The following is a 23,800-nucleotide window of genomic DNA, read 5'->3' on the forward strand; positions in this document are numbered from 1 at the left end:
GCAGCCATAAGACCATAATACGTTCAATGATAAGAATAGGCCATTCAGCCCAGCCACGCATGTCATTTTGTCAGTAGTGTTGAGTGTATCTAGCACTGTTCAGGCCTGGTCCTGAACACTCTTGCGTCTCTCCTTCTACTACAAATCTTGGCAAGCCATTCTACACTGAGTTCAGTCTCACAGGGCCAGCCAGAGGTCCTACAGCAACCTTATTGATTTGACAACACCCTTGATACAAATCTAGCATTGTGTGGTTGAAAAGGCCAATGCTGAAATATTGAGTGTATGTTGGGGGAAAAAAATGGAACGGAGTTAAATGAAATTGGACTTTTTTGTTTTTAACTTTTCTGTTCTAATTTAAATTCATCTGGCACACAAAAAAGAACTGCATTAGTTCCTCACTTGAATATTATTAGATTTTTTTGCTGAAAGAAACACAAATTGAGAGCACTATGAGGACAAAGCAGTCTCAATGCTTAGATTGTGAGTTAATTGGAAAAGTGAGTTATCAAGGTAATTAGTCAGAATGTCGTATTTCAGCATTATTTGTTTTTTTCTGTAATTAAAAAAGCATTTTCTTGCATTAGAAGGTATAGTTTCATCAGAGAACACAGATGAAATGATTCCCGATATCCTCTGCGACTCATTCCTCTTTTAACCTGAAAGAGCCTACCCCTTTTGCGCGTACGGTCAAACTGGTGTGATTAGAGTACTAGATTGGAAAAATTCTAGCTAACATTAGCTTTGAGGAAACAGTGATTTAACATTGCAAAGTATAGCAAATGTGGTGATGAAAACTATGAGAAGCGTAATAATGTTAATAAAAACATAACAAACCATATAATATACCACACATGCTACTTAACATAAAATAAGTCACGTACAAAAGGGTTAATTAGATCTGAGGGCTTCTCAGCACATTCCTCATGAGACTCTGGCACACACCTGAGGCCTGAGGAGGAAGGAGTCATGTCCAGGGTGATCCATGAGGGATGTGAAGCTTTCCCATGAGGGAAATCTCTGTTTTGAGTCACTCAGGAAATGTGGAGGGGAAATGTCTGCTTTCGAGTCATTGGTCATTTGTCCACAGGCTCGGTAGCCACGGCCTGCAGAGACCCGGGGGTGCCCATGAATGGCAGCCGCAATGGGGACGGAAGGGAGCCAGGCGATACCGTTACCTTTCTCTGTGACCCGGGGTATGAGCTACAAGGGGAGATGAAGATCACCTGCATTCAGGTGGAGAACCGATACTACTGGCAGCCCAGCCCTCCTGTCTGCATAGGTGAGCTCTCCACCACACGCGGATTACCTCACACCATCTCACAGACTGCAGGAATAACAACTGAAACAAGGAAAACTTGTATGCTCCTCACCACCTGGAATGAACTCTTAAAAGTTTTCACATTCATATTTGGGCAGCAGGTCATCAGCTTAGGATCTCTCCATTTGCACTGACTGCACCGTCTACAGGGGAAATGTATGTTTAACATTCTCAAGAGCAATTTTTTCCAACAGCAGTTTTGAAAACAAAATGCAAGCAACACCCTCAACAGAGCTATCAATTACTGTGTGCCCATGATGTTGTGACTACTGTTAGACACTGTTCAGAATCCCGAGCCCATACCAGATAAACACGACCGCGCAAATATCGCTCTGAGCGGCCGCCTGCAGCGGATAAGTGAGCCATAAATAACAGCATTACAGATAAAAATGTCTGGTCCAAAGCCAGTAATAAGCGTGGAGCAGTAGAGGTATGGGGACACATAATGTAGCAAAATTCTCAGTGTATTGTCAATGTTGGAATTCATTCTCCCTTTGCTGGGAAGTAAATGGAAGCTGATGTCACAATCACAAATGCCAGTGATAAAATGCTCTGCCTCAATCAGCTCAGACAAGAGTGTATACTTGACATGCTAAGGCCTAGAAAAGACCTAGAAATTCAGTAAAGGCCTCATCGTGCATGAAGTGTGAGCATGGGTTGGAGCTACCATGGGGAACCCACAAGAGTATTCTTTCTTTTATAATGGAATCCTTTGAAGAAAGGAGATATTGTGCATAGAGGTCACTTTTCAGATGGTACACATGGAGTGGAAGTCTTGAGATGATCATTGTATGTCTTATAACGGTAGAGTGGGGTTATATAAAGTATTTATAAGGTTATTTTGGCATTCTTCCAGAACACCTCTCAAATAAATATTGTATTTATTTATTTTGCACACACACACACAGATTAAACCTGTTTAGTATAGAGGCCCTTTCCTGAGCCTCCCAAATCAGCAGCAGAGCAGTAGATTGTACCTTTCATGGCAGCATATTCGTTAATGGAAAGTGCTTATCTAATGCCTTCACTCCTGGCTGCTCCAACAGTGCAATGATCGTTTGGGTAGTGCGATTGGGTGATGTATTACAGACATGTTTTTGCTTCCTCTCTTTCCTCCTTAGCGCCTTGTGGTGGGAATCTGACAGGGTCTTCGGGGTTCATCCTGTCCCCAAACTACCCCCACCCCTACCCCCACAGCAAGGACTGCGACTGGCTGATAGCTGTCAACTCAGACTATGTCCTTTCACTGGCGTTCATCAGGTACACAATCCCTACAATTGGCTCCTTCTTTCTCTTTATAAACTAATCAGCTTACCAGTATTGTAAGAGCCAACCCCTTCCTCCCCACCTATGATATCAATGGGGACTGTGGACGTCATACTCACATGAAATATGTGTTGTAATTTCTATGATTATTGCCATCATGGCTGCATTAAAATGCAGTTCATGTTTAAGGCAGATAATTAGCCCGGCTGGAATTCCTTGCACACTTTGTCAGTAATGAACCAAATGTTGCCTCTCTTTTTTTTCTCTAAAAGCATCCCTTTAAGGTGTAACTGGATGCTTCAGTGTCGAATGAAGGGGCTAATTAAGATAAAAAAAAAATTGAGCTGATAAATGTGTCTCACAGTTAAATAGCTCTGCTAATTGGGCCTATTTTTCATTTAACCTCTGCCAACCCTGCCACAAGCAGTGCCTGGGGCCGCCCCAACTCGCAGCAGCCAGCAGCGGGTTAAGGCTGGGTGCAGCCTCCTGGGGCACACTGTAACACAGGCCTTTACCTGGCTCAAGGGTTAAAGCTGACAGCACCCAAGATCTATACCATGCATTTTCCCCCATCCCCTAACTGCCGAACTGTCATCAGAAGGTGACACTTCCTTTGGGTCCCCCGGTTGAATTTTAATGGTGGCCCTGTCGCATGGGTCTGAGTGCTTGGCAGTGGTTCTGGCGGCTGGGAGCATGCGCTCTTGTGACGTGCAGCCCAGGACACTGCCAGGGGGGCTCCTTTGTTGCACACAGCACCTTTAGCCCGTGTGATCACTCTGCCCTGTGACAGTGTATGTCATGCTTTGCACCCCTTTTGACTAATTCTTCCCCTGCATAAAGGACTGGGGTTGAGGCAGGGCTCTGTTCTTGTTTAAATGTCCATTCCTTTTCACAGAGTTCCTTTATACATTCCATCACTGATGTCATTCTTTAAAAAAAAGACTGCAATTTGAAATATATTCCTCATGAAAATGCAAATTAATAATAAAAAATGACCCCTGCAGTATATTGGCAATTCAAAGAATTCTGATGCCATCCTTGCAAATGAGTATAATCTGTGTTTGCTCCTGATTCAATTACTACAAAGCTAATTGTTTGCTGAGTGACAGGTCCAGAGACTAAGCTAGGAAAAAAATGTCACATCTGGTTATCAAAAATTAATTACTTTTTTTAATGTGATGTAGAGCATTTTCCCATGTTTAGGTTTCTATCATCTTCGAATGAGCCGTTAGCAGTAGATGCAAGTTCAGTGAAGTGTGCAAATCTTGTGCAGCGAAAACCACGATTTCTTCACGAGCAACTGCAAATTACAGCTATGACAGAAAAGCTTGCAGTGATGTAGAGGCGAGGGTGGAAAGGTAGGAATGCTGATCAATGCACTCTTGGACACACCTACATGCAGCGCAACAGCTGTTGGAGTGGCTTCCCTCCCGTCCTTCTTGATAAGCTTTAAATCAATAGAGAAACGCCTCATCTTGAAGATATCACAGCAGTTACACTCCTGGCTATGTTAAGATCTGCGTGAACCCCATGCCGTGCAGATAAGGACAGAAACACAGAATAAATATGTCGGCCCTCACTGAGAAGGATTAGAGCATGCATCATCTCAGCTCGGCATGCATAATTGCAGGATGTAAGGTGTGTTTATTTAACCTTTGCTTTCCCAGGAAGGTCAATTAGGACCTCACTCCCCTACAGCGACAACCAGGGGAAGTCAAGAAGGATACAGAATGCAAGGGAACGTGGAATGAGTAGCTAATCAGCTGTGTTTGTAGGGGGGTTCCATTGAGTGGGTTGCCAGATTTAGTGAGACAATCTGGGGATTTGTACGTTTGAAAAGTGCAACCAGTTTCCTTGTAGTAGCCCGTAAATCAGCATGCATTTATTCTCTCACCAGCACTTTATCCAGTCGCACCAGTCTCATTGAGTCAATGCTTCACACAAAGGAGTTACTAAGAATGTTCCCGATCCAAAGAAAAGAGGTAATTCTGTGTATCTTTTCATCTGAGTAGATTCTCTTTCTTTTTTCCCCACTCACAGTTTCAGCATTGAGCCCAACTATGACTTTCTGTACATCTATGATGGGCCTGACAGCAACAGTCCCCTCATCGGCAGCTTTCAGGACAGCAAGCTGCCAGAGCGAATTGAAAGTAGTTCCAACACCATGCATTTAGCCTTCCGCAGCGACGGCTCTGTCAGCTACACCGGCTTTCATCTGGAATACAAAGGTATGAAATTACCCCCCCACCCTCTTGCCACTGGAGGAGCTTCAAGCCTCGTTCTGCTGTTCAAGGTCAAGAGAAGTTCTGAATCCATATAACTCCTGCATCCTTTAAACCAGGGTTCCCCAAACTTTTTCTTAGGAGGGCCTGGCTCTTTGGGAGGGCTGGAGTATGTAAGTAACAGTAAATAGTACTATGGACAACAACAGGTCTACCTTAGTTGAATATTAATCCATTACATCTAATAATATATTTCAATCTGTTTATAGTTAGCTGGGTTTATTTTACATTGCTGTGGCACATTGTAAAAGTTGTATATAAAACTAATAGCTAACTAGAATTAAAAAAAAAATCAAACTAATTCTTAAGCATTCCAACCATTATCATCATTTTATTCAACCATTTTAGTACAAGTAGTGTAATACATAAAGGGCCATGTGTATCAATCTTTGTGTACAACTTGCCATAGGAACATGCATACACAGAATCCCACAACAAGTTTTTTCGTCAGAGTTATCAAACACTACGTACGCCTGATTGTCTCCATATATCTGAGCGTAAATCAAATCAGTGTGACATTATGAGAAATTATTTGGACACGGAGATAGAGGTGATGGTTGATGAGGTGGAGAGGAGAAAAAATGTCCTTTTTGGAGGCCAGGCTAGCGGCATTTCAAATCGACAGAAAAATGCGGAGTGGCTCAAAGTGGTGACTGCTATGAATGCACTTTCACCAGAAGTGTGTACGGCGGAGGAGGTGAAGAAGAAGTGGTCAGATTTTAAAAGAGAGGCCAAAAAACAAATAAGTGCACACAGGACCTTTTTTTTCTTTTTTTTTTTTCTTTACTCACCGTTAGTTCCTCTTGGTGTCGCCAATCTGCAAATTACAAATTTTATGTGTATGCCACCTCGAGACCATGCGCATGTTTCTTTTCATCTTTTCACTTCATAGGGAAGTATCTTTTCATAAATACCGTTTTATGTGTAGAAAAGTGCTCAGCACAATTTTAGTGTGTACGCACTGTTGATATATGTGGCCCAAGGTTTGATAGAGTGACAAACATTCTGAAAAAGTAGGGAAAAGCCAAATGTGCATATTGAACAGTACATATTTTACATTTAAATTAGGAAAAGAGCTGCAAATCTGCAAAACTGGAAAATCTGGAAAAAATAATTATCAGTCCATTGTTCATTGAACACCCAGCACGCATGATCAATTTTCGTTTATGATTCATCTTTGACATTTCCTCTGAAAATAACTGAAAATTATCGAGCTAGGCTAAAAAAATGTTTAAGGCCGATGCTACGCTTCCATTGCAGCGAATTTTGCTTCACTGTCGTTCAGATTGTATGGGCTGTACGCCCACATACAACCTGAATGAGAGTGAAGCAAAATTTGCTGCAATGGAAGCATAAATACGGTAGCCAGCAGAGGAAAAAAATGTGGCATTTCAAGAGAAATGCACCTTAGGACGGAAAGACAAACTAAATAAACCAGAGGGCCAGATACAATATATCACATACATTGCTTCGGGGACCACCCAGAATGTGGGGGCGGGCCGTAGTTTGGGGACCACTATTATAAACCAACCCCAAAGACTTTACTCTGTCAACACTGGGTTTCATAGAATGCCCAAGCCAAAGTCACCAATTCAGTTCCCATAGCGTAAGGAAGCTTACTTATCTCATCTGATGTATGGATTTGTTTGTCACCATTATCTGTCACAGTTCGGTCCAAGACTCAGTCCATCCTCCTGAATCATGGATTTCAGTTTACTCCAGGGCAGAGCTATTGGCCTGATGACCATGAGAGTAACTCATTGGTTAGACCAGCGTTTCTCAAACCTCTCCTGGAGTACCCCCTGCCCTGCAGGTTTTAGATCTCTCCCTGCTCCAACACAGCTGATTCAAATGATCAGTTTGTTATTAAGCAGCTTCAGGAGTTCATAACGAGTGGATCATTTGAATCAGCTGTGTTGGAGCAGGGAGAGATCTAAAACATGCAGGGCAGGGGGTACTCCAGGAGAGGTTTGAGAAACGCTGGGTTAGACCATACTGAAAAGTAGAACATGTGTGTTAGATTGCTACATAACTAAAGTGATGAAATAAAAGCACAAATAGAGAATGTTTACCTCTGCTTTTAGTCAATTCACTGCCTGCAGTCTGTTACCTTTGCTGTGTCCTGGGGTCATATTCAATATGTCGCTTGTGCTTTTCAACTCTTGATTTAATGGAAGGAATACTAGTTAATTGAAGAAAGACAGTTGTTGTGTCTGTGGATGATGTTGAAAACATCTTAATAATCATGTTTTGTCAACATCTTTTCATTTCAAAGTTTTGTTGAAAAATTGCACAACACAAGTCTAGATTCACTCAGCAAAATGTGAAGTTCACATGTAGGCATTCAATGTGTCCAGTTCAAACTGTGCAAGATGGCTGGTGAGCAAACTTATTTGTCAGATGCTCTCATGCTAAGTGACTTACAACAGAATTGTGGCAAGATACATTAATTTAATATCTTAGGAGAAAAAAGCAGGGAGTCCATAGGTATGCAATAGCAAAGCACACAATGGCTGTATTGACAATTAATCATCCTTTAGAATAAGATACTTCCGCTATACTGACAAGCTCACAGACCAAAATGATGGTCTATATGACCAGCATGACCTCATGCCAAAATGTTTGTACAGTACCAAATAATAATCCATAAGATTAACATTACCTCATATAAATTATTTCACTGCACCAAATCCATAAATGTAGCATTTATAAATGTCACATTACCATTTAGTGTAATGTTAACATGTTGCCAAATAATGATCCATAAGTGTTACATTACCCTTTAAGATAATGTTTACACAGTAAAAAAAATAATGATCCATAAGAGTAACATTACCTAGTATCATACTCATTTGTAGTGCATACCAATGATTTCAAAGAGCATCCTTACATTATATCAGATTTCTTCCAGGGTTGTTTGGAGTAATCAGGTATGGAAACCAATGTGTAGCCATTATATGTAGGTAACAGTTACTGATAGATGGGTTCCATATCCCTTTTGACATTATTGATCGCAGCAACTTGAACTTGCATTGATTTGAAAGTTGACATTGAAGGTTAATGCATGGCAAAGAATGAGTCGTGCAATACATGACTGAATTAAAGAGTGTAGAATTAGCTGGTATCACATGCAGAGCCACACCACAGTGCATACAACCTGAGAAGCACAATCAATTGGAAACTTACAGTTCAAAATTATTTAGACTGAAAATAATACAAACAGCAAGGCATATGTTACTAACTCACACTGTTTTCAAAACATCGTTTCTAGAACTCATTTGTAGGTAGTAGGGTGAGTTGTTAATGCAATTGCTTCTTGGTGTTATAAGGTTACCATGGTAGAATCTATGTAGTATAGTGCTATGTAGTGGCTGTTGTTGGGTATATGTAGTATAGTGTGGCTATACAATGGGTGTGGTCGGGTACATGTAGTACAGTGTGGCTTTATAATGGTAGTGGTTAGGTGCAGCTGTATAGTGTGGTTATATAAGGAGTGTGCTTGGGTATAGTAGTGTAGTGTGGGTGTATAATGGGTGTGGTTGGGTATAGTATCAGCTTTATTACTAAATAGGATTAGCAGTGCAATTTGAATGAGGAATAATATAAACATAAAGATATTACATTTACATTTATTTATTGAGCAGACTTTTATCCAAAGTGACTTACAAAAGTGCATACAGTAAGTACAGCGACAGTACGGGGACAGGATGTGTACAGTTCCACAATGAGACAGTTCTCAGCTGAGAGTAAGGTCTGTTTGAGGACGCAGTACTATCAGATTTGTACAATTACAGCCTATAGGGCAACTAATACGATACACTTTCAAACGGCAAACTTCAACAACTTCAACTTAATATCACTAGTAAATAATGGCTCAGTTAAGTAAAGTAGAAGACCTAAAGAGATGGTTTATAAGGCAAGAGTAGTACCTGAGGTAGTGTGGTGTGGTATTGACCAATAGCATCGACATGGTGTGGAAAGAGTTAACAAGGTAGACTGTTGAAGGTTTTGCAGCGGAAACACATGCAGTCTTGGTGTGAAACAGTCGTTAATAAGTCTCAGCTCTATGGTATTTAATACACAGGATGTATTTATCCTTCATGCCTGTCCCCATTACAGATCAACCAGCTTGTCTGATCCCTTTGTGTGATGGTCTTTATTTGTATGTTTGAATGGCATTGGAATGGGTGTGCCTTTGCAGCATCAGCAGCACACTTTAATGAAACAGCATGCCTGGCAGTGTTCCAGCAGGGTGTACACATGACACGTGTCCTGTCTCTGCCCTACTCATGCAGCCAAGCTGCGGGAGTCGTGCTTCGATCCCGGCAATGTTATGAACGGGACCAGGCTAGGGAGCGACTACAAGCTGGGCTCCACCGTCACCTTCTACTGCGAGCCGGGGTACATGCTGCAGGGCTACTCCACGCTGACCTGCATCATGGGGGACGACGGCCGGCCTGGCTGGAACCGGGTCCTGCCCAGCTGCCAGGGTAAGGCCCTGCTACAAGCCACCAGAACAGAGCAGTCTGAGAAACCAGGCCATCGAGCTCAATGCCTCTATCCAGTGGGAAGGCTCTTTCTGTCATCAGTATTTTATTTACAATACTGTGCATAAATACACAGTAAAGTATCACTCATCCAAAATATAACAAAAACCAGTAAAAAAAAACAAAACAAACCAAAACTATGGTAAAAGCTGTCAGAGCTAACATTACACACACAAAAAAACGTGAAGATATTATAAACCAAGACTGCAGACATTCAACACACCTGACCTTGAGTTATGAAAGTTTGAAAAGGATGTGCACCAGTATGATTCTCATTACCGATATGTTTCATGATGAAGGGAAAAGACTAATTAAAAAGTCTATTTTACTGAACTTTTCACATTTAGACAAACAGGTGCATGAAATGATCACAACAGTACATTAAAAGTAGTTTTCAAAATATTTTAATAGACTTACTCCAAAGAGCAATCCGAAGAACGTTCTTTTTTAAAGAATGTTCATCCGACTAAAGCTATGGTCACACTAGCTACCTTTACATGCACACATTTTTTTTTCATTCGGAATTAAAGCATTCCGAACGTAGTACATGAAAGCGATGAATAGTTTGTGCGCGTTTAGATGTCACAAGCGTACAGTCGAAATAGACTGACACGCGCAAGATCCCGCATCCAGCATTCCCGCGTAGCAGTCTTCAAATATGGACGTGCCACATAGGCTACTATAGCCAAACTCAATTCTTTTCTCAGTTCTAATAAAACAACAGTTCGAAAGAAACTTCCTCTTCGTACAGATATTGAATGAGAGAAGGCGAGCACGGGATGTTTTGTGCCGGGATACCGTCCTGTACAAAACAATGCCTTTGCTGCCCATTCCGTCCTCCAAAACAAGACGGGTGTGGATGAAAGTCCGAAGCAAGGACTGGTGGGACAAAGTTGTCCTACATGCATTTACAGATCTGGAACGGAGAGACAACTTCAGGATGACACGACATTCATGAAGTTATGCTCAATGACGGAGGGGTACATTACTGACGAGGTTGCAGTTAGAGTTCCCATTCCTATCACAATGCGAGTCGCAATTGTGCTATACAAACTGGGTAGCTGTGCAGAATACATTCACACGTAGGCTACAGGAAAAATGCTACTTTGGTGGCGGAGGGAGCCACTGAAAAGTGATACCGGCGGTGACGGCAGCACGAAATAAGGCGGAGCAGGCAAGTCTCCTCCGTCTCTGACGCTGTCTCATTATTTTTATAAAACATGCGCCGCGGCTCCACATTGTCACGTTGTTCTAAATAAGCATGTCATTATGCTCCAATTTGGTTTGTTTAGTCAACTACTTCTACTTCCGAGCACAATGAGCCTTTTTCACGCTGCCATATTGGAAAGCAACAGGGTGTAAAGTTACTTCCGGTCAACAATGGCTACCTTAAAGGAAGATTTGTGTCTCTCTGATTTTCTCCAGGAGGATAAGATGGTGGATAAGACCGAAAATGAGGATTGCCACCCGGACACACAGATCGGATCCGATCACTTGTGTAGCAATAGGCCTATAATGCGGACAGTCAATCACGAAGATCGGATTCTGATCGGATATGCAAAAAATCGGATTTGGACTGACAGTGTGAACATAGCATAAGATTCTGAACGGTTATTTTTAGAATGCTCACTTAGCATTGTGGCTAACATTTTGGCACCCCCATGTTAAGTCTATGGGCATTTCATCGCAGTTTCTTCAAAACCGTAAATGTTAACTCAAAAACTGTACATTACACAAGGCCACATTACACGAGCCACCCTAAATACATTGTGAGTGAGAAAGGAGTAGCTTAACAATTTAATGTATAATATGCGTAGTGTAAAATTGTTGGAGTAATCGCAGTTTTGAACATGTGAAATTTCACTTGTTTTGTCACTGTATCTACTCGTTAGCTACTTAGCTTTAATACTATACCTACTAGCCTACTAGCTAGCTGAATAGCTAATCCAGTGCAGCCAAACTATGTAAGATAGCTAGCTAGCGATCAAAATTAGCTTAAATAATGAAAAAGAGAACTTACTTCAAGATGCTTCTTCATGTTAGAGGTTGACTCTTTTGAAGCGGATAGCAGTTTGGTTGCTGGCAAGCTTGCATTGTACTATTATGTTGCGACCTTTGCCAAATCTGAAAGTAAAATAGTCCCAGTATTTCCATGACATAAACTTTGTGCTGGTTGCTTTCTGTCTCACTCTCCATGCTACGGTCTTGTGAGTCAGGCAGGCTGCGTGCTTTTTTCTTCTTTTTTTCGTGAGGGGCATATGGGAGATACACCCCGGAGTTGCCTATCATTGGATAGATTTTCCAACTAAATAAACATTAATTGAAAAAAAAAGAAATTAAATGGGGGAAAAAAATCCAATGTAATCCCTTCAGTAATCTAAATATTTTTAAAATGTAGCTGTAATTTGATTACCATCAATGTAAATAGTAACTGTAACGGAATACAGTTACTCGTATTTTGTATTTTAAATACGTAACGCCGTTACATGCATTCCGTTACTCCCCAACCCTGTATATATACACTGGGGTCCAAAATTATTTGGACACTCACTTTTTTTTCTGAAAACCCACAATATTTTTGCTGCATATTCCATCAGACATTGGGAAAGTCATATTTATGTCAATGTCAATATCAGCTTCATCTTCTGTGACCATGTTCCAAACTTGTTAGGTTTATATAGGCTTCATTATGAGTGTTCAATTAGGGGGCAGGGCAACATTCAGTCAGGCCTAATTGAAGTGATGGTCATTTTTGTTCACTTGTCTGCACTCAATAAGTATGTAGGTTCCTTTTAAAATTAAGTTAATGTCATGGAATTGGCAGTTTGTTTGGCAGAATTAATGTCATACATATTATTAAAATGTTGGAAATAAGGGTAGTCTTCAGGCAGTCGTGTGCCAACCACATAAAGATATGTTTTGAAAATGTTAATAGTTGCCAAAACATGTAACTTTTTTCGCCACACCATAAATTAGGTTTGAGTGATAAAACTAATAGCTATATGGGCACATCCACACTTAACCACAAAATGTCCAGGTGTCCCAATAATTTTGGACCTTAGTGTATATAGACAGATGAGTACATTGTCATTGGCTAAATCATGCAGTATTAGGATCCCATGCATTAACAGTAGAGGGTTAGTTTTACTAATTGTTGCCATTTTGTGTTCAATATGAGCAATGTCTTTGTAGTAAAAGATCCAAATTTGCTTTCAGAGAGGGTCTTGGGAGTAAATGTTGTTTCTGAACAGCTCCAAGTACGTGAAGTGGAAAAATAAAAACACTGAGAAACATCGGACCAAACACATAGCACTCACTGCTCTGTTTCTCTGTGCTGACTTCCTAAGGAATTAACTTTTCCATAGCTCATTTTCATATTTGGATACAGTGCCTGTGGCACCAAGCGACTCAAAACATTCAGCATTAGAATTTTCAAGTCTCTGCTGGTGCAGCTGGTTTGATTTTCAATTTTGAAATAAACTGTGAGTGGGGAACTGAGTCTCACAAATGTGCCAATTCTCGTACTCTTACACTGTCACTTAACCTTCCTGTTTTACACTTTTCTGTGTGCAGAGTACAAAAAATGTAGGCATCGGTCCAACTGTTTAATGTGCACTCCAACAGTAGGCAGACTGCTATGGAAACAGGCTCTGTTTGGACAGAAAGTAGCTGATCTTTCAAAATGGAAGAAATCTTGCCAGTGAAAACATATTTACTGGATGTTTACTGAAGTGTATGTATTTTGGCTGGTGCTTTAGCCTTTTATGCAAGAAAAAGTAATTAATCATGTTTAAGTTTGATAGGCACCTCTGGGGTGTATCTCCCATATGCCCTTCACATAGGCGGTTTTGGGGAGGGGCCAGTGCCCCTGTAACACTGAGCTTGGACCCCCCTGTGGCCCCCCTCCGAACAAAGAGTTTTTACAATAATAATTTAGGCCTGGGCAATAAAACGATAGCAATATGTACCACGATAGACACTTCATGAATAGCAATAAAAAAATTGTTTGATAGAATGTTCGATAGTTTCGCTTAAATGCACTAAATGCAAACCGCCAGGAAAACACATAAGGAATACACAAAGCTCGGTTGCATGAACAAACCCCAAGTGTGCTCCCACCCTGGCCCATAAACAGCCTATCATATCCCTTGATAATGGAGCGTGCTAGGAGTGACATATAAACTGCCAATCATTTGACAGGTGTTTTGTTTGGTTGCACCATCGACATGTGACACAACAACAGAAACGGCATGGAGTGAGAAAATTGAGTGCAGACAGTGAGGAAATTGTTGATTAAAAATAAAGTACAGGTCAGGTCGCCAGTATGGCAGTTTTTTGGTTTTTTTAAGTCTGACCGATATCAGATCACCGTTGTGTGTAAACCGTCCTGACCAAGAGCGGGAATAAAACAAACTTATTTTATCACCTTAGCTCCTTCCACCCTTTGGACTTTTTATAACATTTTTGTGTACTGAGTAATTGTCTTTTAATATAATTAATAACATCTTGATTTTAGGGAGCTCTACCTCAAAGTAGAATCGGATTTTGTAAGTTGCATTACAGTTTACATTTTATCTCATTTTGTTTACTGAGTTTTAGAGGTTTTTATAATGTTTGTTACATCTTACAGATGTTAGGTTGATCTACCTCAAAGTTTACTTTGATTTTCTGCATTTACAAAACACATTTACATTGCACACATTTTGTAACATTTTATTTACTAAGTTCAAAAGTTTCTTTGTTTGTTTATTTATTGCATGTTATTGATGTTAGGTCAGTTTACCTCAAAGTTGATTTTACTTGCTTTCTTTATTTAATGTGTATCAAGGTAAGATCATTCCTTACTCCGTATTTATGTTTATTTATTTTTGTGTGTGTTTTTCACTGTTGTGTTAACATTAAAATTATTACCTGTGTGCTTAAATAAACTGGTTAAATTCTAAGTAAGGTGGTTAAATTCAAAATAAAGTGGTTAAATTCAACCTTTTTTCTCCTGGTAATTATTAAAAATAGGTCATTAAAAATTATCAATATTGACTGAAATGAAACATTTTATCGTGATAAATTTTTCAGCTGTATCAGCCAGCTGTAAATAAAATTATCGATATCTTGCGATGATATGGTGCTGACGTGAAAGGCAGAACAAATGTGGCTCAACATTCTAGTTGGATCCCTTAGAACCTACCTCAGGTCCACCATAACGGATGAGCGATTGAGCAATCTGGGTGTACTCAGTATTGAGTCTAGGAGGGCAAAGGCTTTGACTAGAATTCTAGAAAGATTCTAGAAAGGAAAATACAGACTTGGATGCAGAGACTCTCTACTTCAGTAGAGCTTGCCTTGTACTGTTGAGCCTTATAAAGAAGTGTTGCAGAAAAGAATGTGCTGTAACTTGAGCTGAAGCTAACAGGAATGTGTTTTGTTTTCAATATTGTAATTTAATAAAATTGTAACTGTAACTACGTTACTGAAACAAATACTGTTACTGAAACAAATAACTGTGACTGTAAGTTACTGAAACAAATACTGTTACTAAAATATCAATCATGGTATTTTATGTTGTTTTTTGTGAGCCTATTACTTTATTTACAAAGGTCGCAACATAACAGTACAATGCAAGCTTGCCAGCAACCAAACTGCTATCCGCTTCAAAAGAGTCAACCTCTTTGAGGTTGAAGAAGCATCTTGAAGTAAGTTCTCTTTTTCATTATTTAAGCTAATATTGATCGCTAGCTAGCTATCTTACATAGTTTGGCTGCACTGGATTAGCTATTCAGCTAGCTAGTAGGCTAGTAGGTATAGTATTAAAGCTAACTAGCTAACAAGTAGATACAGTGACAAAACAAGTGAAATTTCACATGTTCAAAACTGCAATTACTCCAACAATTTTACACTACACATATACATTAAATTGTTAAGCTACTCCTTTCTCACTCACAATGTATTTAGGGTGGCTCGTGCCTTTTCTAACTCGTGTTTTTGTGTAATGTACAGTTTTTGAGTTAACATTTACGGTTTTGAAGAAACTGCGATGAAATGCCCATTGACTTAACATGGGGGTGCCAAAATGTTAGCCACAATGCTAAGTGAGCATTCTAAAAATAACCGTTCAGAGCCTTAGTTGGATGAACATTCTTTAAAAAACCATTAAGAAAGTAATCCAAAGTATTTAGATTACGTTATTGACCTTGAGTAATCTAACAGAATACGTTACAAATGACATTTTAGTACTGTAGTGGAATGCATTTTAAAAGTAACCCTCCCAAACCTGTCCATACTTTACTAAGGGCCTTTTTTAAAATTTTGGTCAAGCAACGACCCCTGGCTGTGTGAAACCATTTAAATGAATGATAATATAAGTGGGAGGATTAAAAGGAGAATAAGCACTGATATTAAGTGTTCAGTTTGAAAAATAAAAACCCAGTCCTGCTAAGTCCAGTGAAGCATCACACAAGTAATGGGTAAAGGTCCGCTTTGTTCATTGGTCTGGGAGCCTTATGGTGTAATATGTTCATGTAACCATGCTCAACACTTCATGATCCTCTTGTACCCATCTCTGTGTTTTCTGGGGACCAGCAACCCCATGTTTCAGAGAAATACAAGGATGCGTGCTTCAGATTGCTTGAGTTGCAGCACCGCCGACACATAAATATGCAATAGCTTAAATTGCTGCTCTGTCACTGTGCCATGCCTCCCTGTCAGTGCAACAGACAAGGAAGTTCAAATTACGTCCTTGATGCATTCCATTGAAACAATCCACACTTATAAACTCCAGCGGATGTGATGGGTGAAAGGTCCCCAATTGGATAAACCCAGGAGGGTGTGATGAGTGGACTCGTCCTCCTCACGCTGCACCTTGGCACTTCTTCCCAATGACTCCCCTTTGACAAATGAGACCACACTGCTTGGTAGTCTGATTATGCTTGCCGATGCAGCTGGCTAACGAGGGTGGGATTGTGTGGCAGGAAGAGTTCTGCCACATTGCCAGTCCATCTCCAGACAGTCGTTAGTAGGTTGACAAGTAAGTGATGAAGAGGAAACTGGTAAAAGCCCCCACATAAAGGACTCATAGAGAGATTGGCACTAAGAGATATCAGGTATCGCCCTGAAGCCGTTCTGGAGGTAATCTGTCCGGCAGAGCAATTCCAATATTTCAAACAACAGTGTGGTTTCACAGCTTTATTTTGTTTCTTTATTCATAATGATCTTGCGGCGGAAACTAAGCAGGCATGGCCTAGCTAAATGTCCCTTTCAGTTTGAATTATTCTCAAATGCCAAGGCTCAGCATTTTGGGCTATGGGCACACCAGTTGGTCCCTTTAAAGAACAATGCTCTTTCCCTCATTGTGAACCAGTATCCATGAGAGAGACCAGGAGAAAGAGAGCGTGAGAGAGTGTTTCTTCATCTGGTGTCTTTTTTTTAGGGCTGACCCTGTGGTTCTTATCAGAATCAGAATCAGACATTATTGGCCAAGTATGGTTTTACACATACAAGGGATTTGACTCCAGTTCCAGTGTCTCTTGTAGTCCTTTCATACATTGCATTATGCGGTCTGAGGCAATCAAGCTCACTGCTGTGTGTTTTTTGTACAGAAAGCAATCTTGTGTTTTGTTGCTCTGTCCTTTCTGTGCCTGCAGCTCCATGTGGAAGCCGGTCCACAGGAACTGAGGGTACAGTCCTGTCACCGAACTACCCCCGGAACTACACCGTGGGACACAGCTGTGTATACGCCATCTCTGTTCCCAGGGAATTTGGTAAGAAGTCCTGTTGAGGGGGGAAGTCTTCTAAAAGGCACCTAAAGGGGTTCGGATGTGGCTACCAATCTTTTTTTTTACCAGTCTTTTCAAGGCCTTTGGCTTTCAATGTAGCTATCAAACATTTATAAATTATCTTTGTTCAGGACTTTGACTTGGTGTGAACTTGGTAGAGTCCAACAAAAAAAATTCACTTGTGATCCATTTTCAAGCATTAATTACACATTTTGTGATAATTGTAAGATATATTTTACGTTTTTTTCCCTCAATCATCCTTATGGCATATTTGTTCCTGTTTTGTGGTCCATTAACGTGTCCTCTAATCCACGGTTTCTCAACCAGTGGGTCACGACCCACTAGTGGGTCACGGATCATTCTACAGGGGGTCACGAGACTTTCTCTGGTGTGTTTTAACCGAACGCGACATGAAATTTACAAGTGACGCAAATGCATGAAAAGTCAATGGCAGGAGGCGAATGGGCGGAGTTCGCGGTAAAACTGTGAGTGACGCGAGATGGGCGAAATGAGTGTGCGCTTGAGTTAAAAACATGTTCAACTCGAGCAAAAATTTTGCCTGGCGAAAGCCAATCACCTTCAAGTAGGGCTAAAAGCCACGCCCATTTTCCAGAAATCTCAAATCAAACTTGCTAGCAGCGTGGTGTAGTCAAAAATGCTTGCTGTGCTGTGGCGCGAAATTCGCTTGCTCATTTTTCAGGAAAGCGATCAAACCTGCGCGAGGAAAGCGAAGCTTAGTACAAATTGCCCATTGCCCCAGGAGTATAGAACTGGGGATTGCCGGCGCAGCCCGTAAGTGCACTTCATAAAAAGCTCATTGCAATATTTGGGCAACAGTATTGTCGAATCGTATTTTCGAATGTCGTATGTCGCCCTTTCCCCAATTCCACCTTGCCTGGATATCATTTCAGAGCGGCAGTCTCAAGTGTCACATTAACGTGAGTAAAAAAAAAGAAAATCAGTTTGCCTCATAGTCTGCCTAATGATTGAAAATGTTTGTATGTTTTCATGAAATTAATTATAATAAGCATATACTGTACTGTAGCCTAGGTCTAAAGAGACATTTCAGTTATTTATTTCTTTATTTATCCCCTTAGTGGGTCGTGGATGACTGGCATACAAAAAAGTGGGTCACAGTAGGCAAAAGGTTGAGAAACCCTGCTCTAATCAGTGGCTTCAGGAATCTCTCTCTATTTTGTTTGGCTGGCAGATTCTCTCATGGATTCCGTCAAAGGATTTAGCTTGGGGGAAAATGTTCTCACCTGTAACTAAGCAACAAGTTGCCAATGTGGTATTGCAATGCAAACATGAAAGACAGCTTAATGATGTGAAGAAATAGCTGCGTAGGAGCATTGCACTGCGGAGCCTCTGCAGTTCTGATGAGGGAAGGGTGGTCTCCAAAGCTGCCCGGTCAGTTCTTGAAGACCCACTCATCTCCTCTTTCCATCTTCAGTCAGCCTTCAGTCCAAGACTTTCACCTCTCTGGGCTGCTATGTGCATGTGTGCTCTAATATCTAGTATGACTATTCAGTTGAGATATGAATTTAGTCTTCTCTGGTTCCTTTTCAGCAGTGAGATCTTTTTGAGGACAGGAAAGACATGGTGTGAGAGTACACTGTGGGATCTGTGTTGCGAGAGGAAAACAAGGCTTCAACATAGGCCCATAACTGACCTGGCACAAAACCACACTCGCTGCTGCAGTCTGGTACAGATGCACAATGCCACAATCGGGGATGCTAAATCTGAATAGCAGTGGAGATATGTGAAACATTCACTACTCTCAACCTTGGCTGGTCCCATTCTATTGTGAGTATGAAAATGCAGATGACACATTTTTCACAAGCATTAAGATAAGAGAAAGAGGCATCTGGAACATATACAGTGTGCCTCAAGGAGAGGATTGTAGGTAATATTATCCATGCAGCTCTGGTCCCTTTTTTATTACTACTATTCTTGTGACCTAGTCCTGTCACTCTTTAGTGCATTTTACCTTCCAAAAACAGAGAGAGACAGTGGAATTGTAATTTTTGGTCATCAGCACTGTGTCTAAACTTAATGGTATCAGGTATCGCTTTACTTAAAGGGGACAGATGTAACATCTTCATAATGTCACTATCTGCAGATTAGTGAAAGATATTGTTTGGCTTTTATGTCTTATGGATGTTCCTGTTGGGCGATCCCCATGTACTTCAAAGTGCATTCAAAAATAATCCTGTAATGTGATGGAGGGATATTCAAGGAGAGGCAGTCAGAGAAGTGGAAATGAAAAAATGATTATGTTTAAGATGAGGGTGGGGGCCTGAACACTGGACAGTAAACAATATTAGGTGAGGAGATTTAAACAGCACTTATGTGAAATGTTGCAAGTTATATTGTTTTATGTAACACCAAAATGAAGTGAGGTGCTTTTGCAAGCAATCTCACATCAAAATGCTTCACTGTGGTGAATGACCTCTCTGTGTTATTTGTCTGTATGTAGGAGAAGGGTTTAGTATGTACCACAACAACGGCTGCATTCGTCCCTAGGTGTGTTGGCTTAAAGCTGTCAGATGCAATTAGAGAAACAGAAGACTTAAGTTCAAGGGACTTCATGGTCTTTGAGTCTTTGGTCTTCGGTGAATCCTCATTTCAAAGGTCTCCCCTGCACAGGAGAGATTAAACATGCTCCCAAAATGGATGTGAAAATGATCGATAATGTTGAGATCATTTTATGGAAAGTCAGCCTTAGCTAATTCCAAAAATGGAAATTCAGAGTATAATACAAAACCTGCAGGGAGCCATGGTTCGGTGATTTTATTGAACTTCCATCTAAGGTAATTGGCATCATGGATACTATAGAGAATATAGACGTGCACAATGAATTATATTGGATTGTTTCTTTTGTGCTACTGTGTTATCCTTATCTGACAATTAGCTTTGATTTACCCAGAAAGCAATAAAGACCACTTTCTCTTCATAACTGGATGAAACATGCTTCCATGTGATATTTGTTCACATAATTTGATCTAGAGGGACATCAAACACTTAATGGTAGTGGTATACAGACTGATTGAAAAAATTAGTATGCTCTTCAATTCATTTAGTTTTTCAGTTCATATTATTGTGGACAATCTTTGAATGTGGTAATAGTAAATGTGAGTAGATGCAATTCTTTGACAGAAATTCAACTGTGTTGTCATACAGTGCATTATCTCAGAGAAGCGGGACTAATGTCTTAGAGCGTGTGTAGAGTCATGTTGTTGTGACCTGCTGCCCCTACTCAGAGCATATTTCATGTGAGTGTGCATGTGCGCAGCGGAGGCACATTCAGCTAAGCACTGGCAGAGAAAATCTGGATTCGCACTGCACACTTGAATGACAGAGGGTCAAGGCTGGCAGGACCAATGAGAAGCTCAAACTGTCAAAACAGTGCACTTTACAGCAAAACCATCAAACATGCTGAAATATTTGAAAATGGCAAATCCAGTATTATCAAATCCATATTTTGGTTTGTAGACAGGAAGTCTTGTGTAACTTTAAAGCTCATTCCAGCTGGGTGAGTCAAAATAATATCAATGACAAATGTGTCCTCTCCTGTGTTGGGAACGAACTACAAAAGCAAACGGGAATCCCTTGCTCATCATCTATGACATCATCATTGATGTCATCAGCGCCACCTCCAACTGTAAATTTAATGGACAAACCACCAATACTGTATCAACCGGAAACACACAACATCTGGATGATACAGAAAACCTGCAAGTGAACGGTAGTTCGCTCTCTCTCACGGACGGCATCACGCTGTAAGCATTAAAGAGACACCCCACTGTAGCTACAGGACATCCTAATTGAGAATTAGTTCTTTGTTTCAGAACCTGCGACCAGGGGTCTGACAGCAAAGATTCCTAGTTCTAAAATTAGTCGATATACTTGCAAGGACCCTCAAGTAAGGCTGTGCATCTGGACATTAGCGTTTATTAGATTCTGTGATTAGGATTGATGCTCCATTCTGCGGCATATTGTTCCTAATCACTGTCAAGACATATTGTGATCTGCTCTCACTCACTCTCTCTCTCTCTCTCTCGTTCCTTCCGTTAATCCAGTATGAATACGGTTTCACGGCCATTTCAGGTTTACACCAACCAGCGGTAAAATCCGCCTAGATACTTATTCCTATCTAGCTTCACCAAGAAGCTCCTAACAGCATGAACCCCACGTAGTGGGAATATAGCTAACCTAGGTAGGACTAGTGAAATAGCCAAATCTGCCACTACCGGGCAACACCGAAACCGTATTCCCTCCAAATTCCTTTCTCCTTATCGATTCATTCCGCCATGTGCACTCACATGCACGTGCTTTTGTCCCCTCCATTCGCTCCACCACATGTGCTCACACGCACGCGCAATCCCATGTTCTCCTCTTTTCTCATCTCCAAGATTCCACATCCATCAATCTTTTAGTTAGTCGTATTAGTTATATACAGTATATGTTTTGTACCAATAAACTGTATTTTGTTGAAACCTGTGTCCCTCTCAATGTTGTTCGTACATTGAACCAAGCCAACTCACTATAAAAGAACTCTGTGTTAAAGTTAATTTAAGATTCAGCACCGTGTTATTATTTTGAATATAAATTCAAAATAATAACCGCATTGATTTATTAAATCAATATTGTGGAATACTTAAGATTAATGTAACTGAACTGTAACAATTAAATAAGACTGATTACCAACACCAGTTTAGTTTTATAAACCCTACACTTGTTAAAGAACAAAGTTAATTTATCATGTGTTTGAGATATTAATTAGTTGAGATAGTTTGAGATATTAATTATTAATTAGTATTACATTAATTAGTTGACCCATACTTGCTCTGACAGTGCAAATAAGCATGTGTCTTCATTCGTCAGTGATCAGGAAGTAAAGAATATCACGGATGCAAAGCAGGGCCTGCAGGCCACCTGACCGCTGAAAACTAGGTGACAGCAGGTCATGTCCGCATCCATTTGCACTCCGCCCAGCATGGTCTGCTGAGAGAAACAACAGATTGTTCACCTGTCATTGCACACCTTAACGAGGACAGACATAACCTTATTTCCAGTGACAGGAAGGTGTGATGGTCCTCCATTGTGGAGGCTGCATAAGGAAGGCTGGGCCCACTGTCCCATGTCTTGCACTGTCTGTGTGTGAGTGATATGTGGCATTACCATACAGCACGAACCATGAACTGCTACTTTTCCAGCCCTCTAAATGGCCAGTACCACTGCAGCAGTAAGGCAGAGCAGTCGGCTCCCAGCAGCATGGAGCATGTGATGCATGTTTCCAAATACATATTGGAATATCCATATGCACCCACAGGAATGAATGCACAGCACCCATAAGTGTATTTCACACCACCAGAATACAGTTAAAATGCACTCCTCTGTAGCCATTTTTAATGTTTCATTATTTTGTCACAAAGAATGATAGCAGCAATATTTCAAGCAATGACAGGTTTAGTCTAGAAGATAAATTATTCACTCTGGTCCAATGCATGCCTCAGGCACATTTTGTGAACACAAGCAAGGATCTTCCTTGCTAGCTCTCACTCAGCGGTGTCTGTGAAAAGTTTAATGATCTCTAGCTGTTAAATATTGCAACTAAAACACTACTACAATCAAACAATCAGTCACTAAATTACAGTTACAGCATGCACCCTTTTTAATTCGCTTCAGGCTTTGCATGGCTCTGTAGACTTTATGGGCTCTTAATTGGTGTACAGTAAAATAAGTGCGAACATTGCCTTTGCAACTGAAAACAACAAACTAGTCTGAATAGTAAAATGAAGAGCGGCTAAATGATTTCACACAGCAAAGCAAAGTGGCATGGAAACACTTCCTTTAGGCCTCTAGTTGTTGTTGCTTTGTGTTTTCTGCTGTTGTTAAGGAACATAATGTTGTGTTGTTTTGTAGGTCATATTAAATATTTCATGTACGTGGCTCTAGGCAGAACTGCTGCCCAGTTCTTCTTGTTGAATCCGTATAGTCAGGTCTGAAAATGTATAATTTTGATGCTGCATCAGCTGCTAAAATTTTAATGTTTAAAACACAACACATTGAAATAAGAAGAGGTAAGGTATTCCATTTCATTACATAAATGAATAAAAAGACATTCAAAGCATTGTTCATATATGTACTGTGCATCCATTTCTGCAAAATGAATTTCAGTGTGGCAGTAGTATTTATAGCCTTGAAAGTTGCTTTATTAACCTTCCCATGACTATTTGCCTTTGGGATTTCTTTATATTTTCTTTAATGTTTTCAAAAAATGTTCTTTGGATTCCCCTGTAATTACTGTGCTACTGCTAGGTATCTGTTGGAAGTTTTCCAGTTGAACAATGTGCACTATATTTGTGATAATTACTAGAAGTACTGTATTGACATTTAGAACTGATATTGGAAGGAAGTGAGTGAACTAAATGTAATCACATAACTGCTGATGGAGGGACCAAGAGCATAATTATTTTCTAATTGTTATCGGTCCTACTGCCAGGCACAAAGCTTTTAAAGTCTCCAATAGATTTGATACTGACTAAACTGGCTTCTCACTGCATTATATTTCACTTTTGAGTTTTTTTCTACATTTATTAGATTGGATCA

The 23,800-nt window shown here is 40.4% G+C and overlaps 1 protein-coding gene across 2 annotated transcripts in view; it reads left to right on the forward strand.

The window, feature by feature from the left end:
- csmd3b (CUB and Sushi multiple domains 3b) overlaps positions 1 to 23,800 on the forward strand; it is a 523,594-nt gene that overhangs the window by 370,532 nt on the left and 129,262 nt on the right. For both annotated transcript variants that reach the window (XM_036516253.1, XM_036516254.1), the window contains 5 exons: positions 1,091 to 1,282; positions 2,443 to 2,581; positions 4,628 to 4,815; positions 9,165 to 9,359; positions 17,054 to 17,170. In XM_036516253.1, the coding sequence (XP_036372146.1) occupies positions 1,091 to 1,282; positions 2,443 to 2,581; positions 4,628 to 4,815; positions 9,165 to 9,359; positions 17,054 to 17,170 (831 nt within the window). The remainder of the gene's footprint in view (positions 1 to 1,090; positions 1,283 to 2,442; positions 2,582 to 4,627; positions 4,816 to 9,164; positions 9,360 to 17,053; positions 17,171 to 23,800) is intronic.

This window comes from Megalops cyprinoides, chromosome 21, assembly GCF_013368585.1.
Source record: "Megalops cyprinoides isolate fMegCyp1 chromosome 21, fMegCyp1.pri, whole genome shotgun sequence".
NCBI classification, from domain to species: domain Eukaryota; kingdom Metazoa; phylum Chordata; class Actinopteri; order Elopiformes; family Megalopidae; genus Megalops; species Megalops cyprinoides.